Genomic DNA, 10,244 nt, shown 5'->3' on the forward strand with positions numbered 1-10,244 from the left:
CGCCCCCCGCCGCCCGCGACTGGCGCCATGAGCGTGAGTGTCATGTGGCGCATAGCAGATATTTCACGGAGTACATCGTCGGGAGGCACGGCACGGCAGCGGCGGGGCGCGGCGGGGCTTGGTCAGCAGCCTTGCACAAGCCTGTTATTGGCTGCGATCGGGCAGCCGGCCTAGGCGCCGCAGCCGCATGCCAAGAGGCGACAAGGAGGCGGCACGTGCACGCCCCACGTGGGGGCGGCCGGCGACGGCGAGCCCGGGGCGGAGGGCGGACGAAACCGAAAGGGGTCGTCCACGTCCTCACGCCACTTCACGTTCCTGCCCTTGTCGCCTCTTATGGATGGACTGTCCATGAGTGCGACAGAGACACCCGGACAGTTCTCACGCGCCGTCCTCCTGGCGGGTCGTCCCGCCGGCCCGGCCCGGCCCACAGTGGGCCAGAAGACCGGTGGAGGTGGACAAAACTCTAGACGCGTTTTGAGCTCCAGAGTCGCTGAACAGGACTCGAAGCGAGCGTGTGACCCCACCAATGGATTGCTCTCCGAACGAGCAACCCATTGGTGGGGTCACACGTTCGGTTCGAGTCCAATTTAGCGACTCTGGAGCTCAAAACGCGTCTGGAGTTTTGGCCACCTCCACCGGTCTTCTGGCCCACTGTGCGGCCTGCCCCACAGGGTCATTTGTGCATCGCGGCGGACGTGGACGTGGCCGTGCACCGACACGACGCGACGACCGTGCCAATGTTCGTCTGTCACATCCTTTGGCGTCCCCCCCTGACTGCCCCCCCCCTCCCCCCTCCCCCCCCGAGTGGCGCCAGCCCGACCCCCATTCGATGCCCCCTCCCCTCCCCCTCCCCCCGCCTTTCCTGGCGCGACGGCACTCCGCCACGCCCCGCCACGCCACGCGCGCTCGCTGCTTTCGCGAGTTAGGCCGCCCGCTTTCACAAACACGCTGTACTATTCTGCTATTTACGTAACTCGCGTGTGTCTTTTTTTTCCTCGGCCGCGAAGTGAAGCCGGCCGGCCGGCGCGGCTCCACCTTGCTGCTTTGCTACCTCCACGACGTACTTCGCGGCGTCCACGCCGTCCGCACCTCCACGCGGCGCGCTGTTTGATCAGGTTTATTTTTGCCGCTGGTCCGGGCCGCGCCGCGCCCTGGTCCAAGTCCCGGTTCGTGGTCTCGGGACGTCTCAGGCGCCGCGTCTGTTTGCCTTCAATTAGCCACGCGTTTACCGCGCCTGTCAGAGTCTCCGCGGCCGGTCTGGATCGTTTCGTCGCTCTGTCCCTCTCGCGCCCCTACGGGACGCCCCATGAGTGCGAGAGAGGCAGAGCCGCGACGGAACGAGCCTTCGGAATCGGGGGGCAGCGCAGGACGACGGACGCGACCGCGGAGTGACGTCACCAAGATCACGGCGGGCATGGCCATGGCATGGCGGCCGCGCGGTGTTTGGGGCGTGCACCTGCACCGGCCCCGCCCTGCCCCGCCGTCGCCGTCCTGCCTTATCCGTACGCGCCTCGACGCCGATTTGGAGACACTCGCACACAGACACACACGGCATTTGTTTACTTTGCTACTGCACCGTCGTGCCTGCCGTGCGTGCCGTGCGGCGGGCCCAGAGGCCGCCGTGTTTGCGGACGGAGGACGGACAGGGGCTTACTGTCGCCGCTCGCCGCCTCCCTGCTGGCCCTCCCGGCGCACCGACCGACAAGGGGCTGGGCAGGGCACTGTGCGGGCAGCAGGCCGATGCCGAGTCGCCGGTCTCTCCCTCTCCCTCTCGCACCGACGGGGTGTTCCGTGCGGGTGCGAGAGAGACAGAGCGCAGGGCCGGACAGGCGGGGCCGTCTGGACAGGGGAAGTGCCGCGGGCAGGCGGGCAGGGTGTCGGGGCGAGGCGAGGGCAGGCAGGGGTGTGTCCCAATGCCCTCCCCTGCCCCTTCCCCCCGCGGAGCTGGCGCCCGCTGGCGCTGCCCCAACGGCACGGCGCGGCACGGCGCGGCGCGGCACGCCCGTCCCCATGGCAGCCCTGAGGTCATCGCCAAATTTAGATCATGCATTTTTGAGTGTGGAGCCGGCGGCCGGCGCGTTGTGTATGGTATACATGCCGTGCTTTTCCTTGGCGCCGTTGGCGTTGGCGTTGGGGGCACGGCGGAGCAAGGCGCCATCGCCCCTCTCGCTCTTTCTCACGCGCGCGCCGTCATTACTCAGAGCGCTGCGTCGCGCGGCGTGGCGTGGCGCGGCGCGGCGTCGCGTCCCACAGCACCCACAGCGGCCGGCGGCGGCGGCGGCGTCGCGACGGAGGGGCGCCGGCGTCGGCCATCCCCGTGGCGTCCGGCTGGCCGTCCGGCCAGCGCCGCGCCGCGCCAGCCAGCCAGCCCGAGGGCCATAGCGGCCACAGCGCCGCGTGACGCCCTGCCCGGCTGTGCCCATGGCTGTGCCCGCCCCGCCTCCACAATGGGCAAACAAGGGCTTAAAGGGATTAAAGGAAAGGGCGTAAAGGCGCGTGCCGTTTACATTGAGTCGCAATGCGGCGCCGCACTCGCTTTCGGCCTTTCGAGTGTAGGCACGCGGCCTAGCGTGATCCGGCCTGCAGCGAAGGGCCGGCGACGTGACGAATTACAAAGTCGGCTGGCCGCTCCACCGCAAGTCGTAACCCCGCGCCGCCGGCCGCACTTTTGCTACATCAAACGCTAAGTGGAGTGAGCAGTTCTCTGACGACAGTGTCCGCGTTAGTGTCGCGCGCTCGCTGCTCGCCCTGCCTGCGCCGTGCCAAAGAAGACGTTTACAGATAATGCCGCGGTGGAAGCGCGTTCCAAATCCGCTGACGTCAGCCACGCGTCTCGTCGGCGAGGTGGTCGGAATAAATTGGGGCGGTAACGACCGGGCGGTAACGACTCGGTTCCGTTTTTGTCCTGGAACACCGTGAGGGCGGCGCGGCGCTGGGCGGCTTTCCGAGGGCCGCGAAGCAGCTGGCGCCCTGCTGCCGATACCGTTCGTCGCTCCGTCTCTCTCGCACTCGCGGGGCGCCCCGTAACGGTGCGAGAGAGACGGAGACGAAACGATCTTTCGGAATGCGGCGGCCGGCGAGGCTGTTGCGGCCTGGCGTACGTAGCGGCGGGCTGAGCGGCGCCGCGACGTCGCGCGGTTTTCGTTTTCGTCAAGGATTTGCAGGCCAAAGCGGCGATCAAGTTGAGTGCGGCGAGCCGAGAGGCCGAGAGGCCGCGAAGCCGAGAGGCTGGCCAAGCAAGCCGAGGAGCCGCCACTTGTTTACGCCCCTCTGGCCTCTGGGCTGGCTGCCCTCTGGTGGTGCGCCCTGCTTCGTCTTCGCATTTGTTTGGCGTTTAGGTCACTTAACGCCTTCTGGTTCTCGTCAACCTGCCCCCCGCGACGCACCGCGCACCGCGCAGCCGCGCCAGGGGTAAACAATGGATGGAGGATCTGCTGCGCGGAGCCCAACGAAAGCCCAGCGCAGCCCGTGCTGCCTCGCGAGCTTCGCGATACCACGAGCACCGAGAAAAAAGCAGAAAAGTGAGCCAGCCAGCAACAACGACCGGGACGGGACGTCCACCTGTCCTGTCGCCGTGGCGTGCCGCCGTGGCGTGCCGCGCGCGCTTTTGAATGGGCCTGGCTTTGCCCTGCGCTGAAGTCACCCCTTGTGCCCTTCGCCGTCCTCGGCGTCCTCCCCGACGGGCCGGCCAGTCGCCCGTACCCCGCCCCGCCCCGCCCCGCCCCGCCCCGCCCGCCCCCCCCCCGCCTGTCCCGCCCGGCGCCGCCTCATCAGACGGCGCCATTGTCCCCTTTGGTGTGTGCTCGCTGTTCGCAGCGCCCCCCTCCCCCTCCCACTCCGGCGCCTCGAAGCCGTCTGCCGCCCTCCCCCCGGCCGCCCCTGGCCTGCCCACGCCGCAAACAGCGAAGGAGTTCAAACGTATTCCGTCTGGCGATTCCGTCTGATGCACCGTCGATGCACCCCCCCCCCCCCCCCCGCCCCCGCGCCGCACCCGTCGCACGCCGGCGCCTGCCAGTGTGTCCGATGCATTACATAAATCGTCCGACCGCGGCGGCGAGGCGCGGTGTGGCGCGGCCCCCGGAACGAGGAGACTCACAAAAACGGTCCGGCTTGTCCGCGGCCCGCGTCGGCGTAGTGCCCGAGTGGGCGTGAGCGGCCGTCCTGGCCGTTCCAGCTAGACCCGTCCCGTCGGTCCGGCCCGGCGCGTCCAGTCCAGCGGCCGCGACGCGACGCGCCGCCATCTGCGGCCTGCGCTTGCCTTGCCTGCGCCGCGCTGCGCCACGCCGTGCGGCTGCGCCCGACGCAGAGCCAGTCGCGCCCGCTGCACCGCACGGCGCGGCGCGGCACGGCGGCGCTGCTGTTCGTTGACCCTTTCCGACTCCGACAGCGCAGCGGCGCAGCGCAGCGCCAGTGCCGACTGCGGCGGGGCGGCGCGGGGCGGGGCGGGGCGGGACGGGATGCACACGTGTAGCCTCGCGTCGCGCACTGCTGCGACGGTTTTTGTTTGTTTGTTGCTGTTGTTGTTGCTGTTTTTGCTGTTGCTGCTGCGGCGGCTGCAGTTGCAAGCCGGCCTGCATTTCCGCGAATCGGTATCGCGCCGGTCGTCTGATGGCTCGGCTGGCGGCGCACAGTGTGGCGGCCCGCGGCGGACGGGACTCGTATTGCGTGCCACGCATCCTTGACGGGACGGGGAAGTGCGCGACGGCCGACGACGTCTCCCAGGATCGCGGGTGGGCTCGTCTGGGCTCGTCTGCTCGACTGGAGAGACATTACTTGACTTAGCTTGGGTCGTAAATGATCCTCTGGTCTTAGGGTCCGTACGAGTGCTGCACTGCATACAGTCACAGTCTGGGGTGGAATTAAAATTAAAACGCGTTTTTCCGACGCTCCTTCCTGACCCGATGCGGTCCACTAGGCCCCGCTCGGCGGCGCAGTGCAAGTGGAGTCCGCGCGCTGACGGTGCGCCCGCACGGCGTGGACGGCGTGGACGCCCGGTCGCCGGTGGTCGGCCCCCCGCCACGTTGTCGGACTCCGCAGACTGATTCCGAGAGTCGTTTTCGTCGCTCCGTCTCTCTCACACTCATACGAGACGCCCCACGAGAGCGAGGGAGACAGAGCGACGAAAACGACTCTCGGAATCAGTCTGCTGGTGTAGACCCCGGCTCTCCAACGCGAACAGGGTCCGAGTAAAAATACCCGACTTTGACGCGTCGTCGTGTGTGGGCGCGGCCGCACTGGCGGTGCACTGGCCAGGCCGGTATTTACATTGATCCGGCACGTACGTACGTGTATTTACCTGTGGAGCACTGCCTTACGCCCCCTCACCCTCCCCCCCCGCCATGGCCGCCACCGCGGCACTCCGCCACGGCACTCGCGGCCAGCCATCCTTGCGTGCGGCGCCAGCGAACATCTAGGGAAGGCGCCGGCCTGGCGCGGGGCGGGGCCGGCGGGGCGTCGCGACGGCATGGCGTGAGCGGATCACATCACATGGCGCTCGCCGCGGCCCGGCCCGCCTCGGCTCGGCTCGGCTCGACTCTGCTCGGCTCGGCTCGCCGTTTCGGTCGACGCTGCAGCACACGGCTGCGCAATGGGTTGCCTACCCACCGGGGGCCCGCGGCGAGGCTAGGCGCCGTTCGCGCCAGGCCATCAGGCCCTAGAGGCCCTTCAGGTCACGCCGCGGGGTGGGTGGGGGCGCAAAGGCTGAAGGCGCGTCACAGGCCGCCGGATGAAGGTTACCGGGTCGCCGCGACCGGCATGCGCCCCCACGCCCCTCGAGACCCCCTGCGAGGCCTCGTCGCGCCCACGGGGCTTCCCCTGTGGCTGCGAGAGAGACAGACCTCCGTCTGGGAATCGGTCTGCTGCTGCTGCTCCCTTTGCCCCTGATCCCTGAAGGGTGCATGCAGCGCCATTTCGCTTTGACGGCGTTGGACACCGTCTGACCGCGAGGCGCTGGTCTCCGCATCCGCACTGCTTTGCCATTGCCACGCTCTGCTTTTCTGACGTGCTGTTTTGATGCTTGTTGCAGGCGCCACCGGGCTGGGGCTGCCCCCTGAGCTGCGGCCGTGGTGCCAGCTGGCGTATTGGGAGCTGGCGGACCGCGTCGGCAGGCTCTACGAAGTGCACCCGCCCTTCATCAACGTGTCGGCCGCGGCCGAGCCGTCCAACCAGGGCCTGTGCCTCGCCACCCTGGCCAACCACGCGCCGCCCCGGCCGGCCGGCACGCCGCCCGCCCTCGCCGTCGAGAGGACTCGCGCCAAAATCGGACTTGGTAAGTCACGACATGACACTACTTCGGCATCGGCTGCGTGGATTGTGTTGAAACAGTGTCCTAACGCGGTGCCGGTGCTTGCAGGCGTGACCCTGTCTCAGGAGGAGGACGGCGTGTGGGCGTACAACCGGTCGGACAACCCCATCTTCGTCAACTCCCCGACGCTGGACGACCCCGAGTCGCGCACGCTGCTGGTGTACCGGGTGCCCCCGGGCCACTGCCTCAACGTCTTCCGGGCCGACACCACCACCGAGCACTGGGAGCGCTGGCGGCGCTTCAACGAGGCCACCAACTCGGGCCCCGTGGACCCCAACGCCGTGAGGATCTCCTTTGCCAAGGGCTGGGGTCCCAAGTACTCCCGGCAGGAGGTGACGGCCTGCCCCTGCTGGATCGAGGTTCTGCTCAGTCCGTGTAGGTGACATCCCCGCCCCGTCCCCATCGCCACCCCCCGTCCCGCCCCCTTTCCCGCCCCCCTTCCCGCCCCCTTCCCGCCCCCCTTCCCGCCCCCTCGCCTCCCCAGCGGATCGGCCTGCTCGCGTCGGACGCGGCACCGGCCGTCCGTACAAGAATCCATGCATTTTGTTCATCCTACTTATTAGGAGGAAGAAGAAGAGAAGGGCCCATGGGTGAAGTTTGTGTAAACCTCACTTTCGCTAACATTTCGTCTGAGGAGATGCAGTTTGTTTTATTTGTTGTTGATGTTGTCATTTATGTTTATTTTATTTTTAACCGGTGTAGAATTGGTCTCTTCCTAAAGTTAAAAAAGAAACAAAAGTCTGTCACATAAGTGTTTTAGTTTTGTTTTGTCGACAAGCATTTGCCCATGGGACGAAGGAAGAGCAGAGGAGAAGGAGAAGATGATTATTACTGTGATTGTTCGAAACTTTATAGAATGACATTTTCGAGCTATTTCTTCCAAGAAGAGAAGCATAGGAAATTGTTTTTATTCTTTGGATGTTACCTTTTTGTTTCAGTAGATTTTACAAACATAATTCAATTAGAATACTACAAAATAATGTATCATTGCTGCAACCAGGCTTTATCATAGAACAATTTATGTCAATGACTGAAAGTTATTTTTTAATTGTAAGTTTCAAGCCTGACATGGGCTACGAGATCGAAATGTGATTGGGAGCTATACCAGCTATTCAGGACAAACCGCTACATCCATGCATAATTTTCTCCAGAACATTTCCATTTATAACCATCAACTAATTGTTTCATGAGAAGTTTAAAAAATTTTCAGAAAAGACTAAGCCAAAATTTTCCCAAACTAATTATGTTTTTCATTTGGAACAGTTGGAATTGAAGCTTTTTAGTTAAACTCCTTGTAATTTAATAAATGAGAAGATAGCAATCAGGGTACGGAAATATGTTGTTGAATGTTCATCTCATGACTGCTACATCTTTGATAATGCTCCCTTTTGGATGCAAACTTTTTATGCTGGCTTTTAAATACGTATTTGTGGGTTTTGGAAAATGTTTCCTTGCCACTTGTATTTTGTATAATTTAACTTTCAAAGCTTATATTTATATTAAAAGGTATACATAATTTAATATCAAATTTTGTGTACTGTATAGAGGAATTCAAATTCTAGCATTAATATTTAATGAATTGTGAAATAACTGTGCAATTTTGTCAGTGTGTAGACGTATGCGTAAGTTTAGTTTCAAAGCCATTGTTTAATTTATAAAAGAACTGCACAAATTTGGAATGATATGAAGTGTGGGTCCAATTGTAACCAGAAATGTATATTAACCCTCATGCCACTAAAGGCAGGGTTTCACTTTTGTCCGTCCAACAAAATGCCTAGCAATTGCTGATAATTGCTATCTTAGACTGATAATTGTTGAACAATTGTGAACAGGTTCCATGACAAGAACCTTACAAGGAAAGGCAAGCAATGGTCTTGTCAGAGTATAAAAGACATGGAAGGCACCTTGCCAGCTTGCAGTGACACAAAGGAGATAATAGTAACTAGTCCTATTTAAAATGCCTCTTGCTACAGTGACAAATTTACAGCCATTGTTTGTTACTATGGTATGTGTTTACTGTTGGGGCGTAGTCATTTGTAAGTTAAGTTTCCTCTATTTTTCCCTGAATTATTCTCTTTTTTTACAAGCCTCTATACGTATTGCCAGTGATCTTCAGGACTCTGTGAATGGTGGGACTCCAGATTAGTGACTAAGACCGTTGTAATGTTACTGAACAATGTTTATTTTACCTAGTTCCAACCCTGCAAGGTGCACTTTCCTACATTTTTCAATTTTCTTTTTCTGATTTATTTTTTCCATTTTACCTGCCTTCTAGTACAATTCTTATATTAAGTTCTCTGGCACAAAATGGAACCTTTTTCCACAAAGTCATTTCCAATCTGTTTTGAGTACTTTTGTGACATGGAATATTTTGCTTTGCTTTGCTTGATCTTCCCATGTGGAGTACAGCTGGTGAGGCTACTATTGCTACTATAAACAGTTCAAGTACTCAGAGATGTACTTCACATTCCAGCTGTAGATGAGAGTTTTAATACTTGTGTTTAGTTTCTTTAAACCATGAGAACTTTTATGTGCCAACGGAGTTTGAGTAGTTCCTGTATTAAAATGAACTGAAATAGTCTTTGCCAATTCACTTTGACGTCAAATCGTGTGTTCTTAAACCATCCTTCTTATTAACTGAATGAAATCAGTATCACATTTGGTGCCCTCTTTTTCTCAGAGCATTGTTTTGATTCTCAATATCTTTCACTGGGGCTTGTACCCACCAAGAACGGAGAATTGTTTCGCTGCTGAAAGTGGTGCTGATTTTTGTTAAATGACTACTCTCACTATTTGAACTACACCACAGCATTTATATTCCAACATTTGAAGCTATAAGTTTGGACAGTTAACCAACTCTCCCTCATTTCAGTAATGTGTGTTTATTGAACTGGAAATTACAATGCAAAGAGCAAGCAATCGAATTATGAGTTTTTCATTGCTACCTCATTAAGTAAGCCCTATAGAACTGCAAATCAGGGGGCAGTCTGAAAAATTGTTCTTCTGACAGTCTCTTTATGAGTAATGCCTGTTTCATGTACTGCATGTGGTTCTTCATACTGTTTTATTGTAGGAAACTTTGAAACAAACAGGAAAAAAATGATTGTGTCTCAAGGCAAGCCTCATCACAGTAATTCCAAGGATGTGCAGTTTTGTTGTTTGTTGAAATTTGGTTCTAGTCAAAGTATGTGCTTAGACTTTGTATGCCCTGACTATGTAGTAAATTTTGATTTTGATTTTTTTTAAAATATGGATTTACCTAATTTTCTGCACAATTTGAACTCAGTCATATGTAACACCGATGTTTCTTCACTCTTTTCTGTTTTGCTCCACATGATTTTAATATTCGGGATATTTCATTCCATTTTATTTTAAGTCCACAAATGTGTACCAGCTTTCTTATGGAATTCCTTCTGGTATTTACTTGTGGAGGTGCTAATTTGTCAAGGAATTCTTTGTATTGCATGGTATATTTTGTAATATTTGTCATTACTACATTGGATACCTCGATAGACCAACAATGAATGGTTTTTATGAACTATGTTCAACCAGCATCTATTTATGCTTGTTGAGTAAATTATTATGTCCAGCATGCCCACACATTGCCAAGTCAGGTTGAAAAGTACAATTAGAAGTCTCAAACATGCTAATTAAATGAAATCAATTAAAGTTTTGTACTTAGCCAGTGATGGATTGTAAGCTATGATCAGGACCAAGCAGTTAGCTGGTTATCTGCATCAAACTGTATAAAATGTATCTTATGAATAACAGGGGAAAAATATAAATTTCTCATCCACTTTAAAATTTGACTTCTCATCTTTTAACCTTTGACCTCCATCCACTTTAAGATGTAGAAAATTTCTACATTGTGACTTCAAATGTTGTCTGTTATCAAACCTTTCACCTATTTCACACAAGAGACACAAATAATTCAAATTCA

At 57.2% G+C, this 10,244-nt stretch overlaps 1 protein-coding gene across 2 annotated transcripts in view; it reads left to right on the plus strand.

Annotated features, from left to right (window-relative positions):
• The window catches only part of LOC117650042 (mothers against decapentaplegic homolog 6-like), a 31,833-nt gene extending 21,725 nt beyond the window's left edge, over positions 1-10,108 (plus strand). For both annotated transcript variants that reach the window (XM_034393305.1, XM_034393306.1), the window contains 2 exons: positions 6,026-6,268; positions 6,353-10,108. In XM_034393305.1, the coding sequence (XP_034249196.1) occupies positions 6,026-6,268; positions 6,353-6,687 (578 nt within the window). In that variant the 3' untranslated portion in view covers positions 6,688-10,108. The remainder of the gene's footprint in view (positions 1-6,025; positions 6,269-6,352) is intronic.
• The last annotated feature ends 136 nt before the right edge of the window (positions 10,109-10,244 follow it).

This window comes from Thrips palmi, unplaced genomic scaffold (genome assembly GCF_012932325.1).
Source record: "Thrips palmi isolate BJ-2018 unplaced genomic scaffold, TpBJ-2018v1 HiC_scaffold_4, whole genome shotgun sequence".
Classification (NCBI taxonomy): Eukaryota; Metazoa; Arthropoda; class Insecta; order Thysanoptera; family Thripidae; genus Thrips; species Thrips palmi.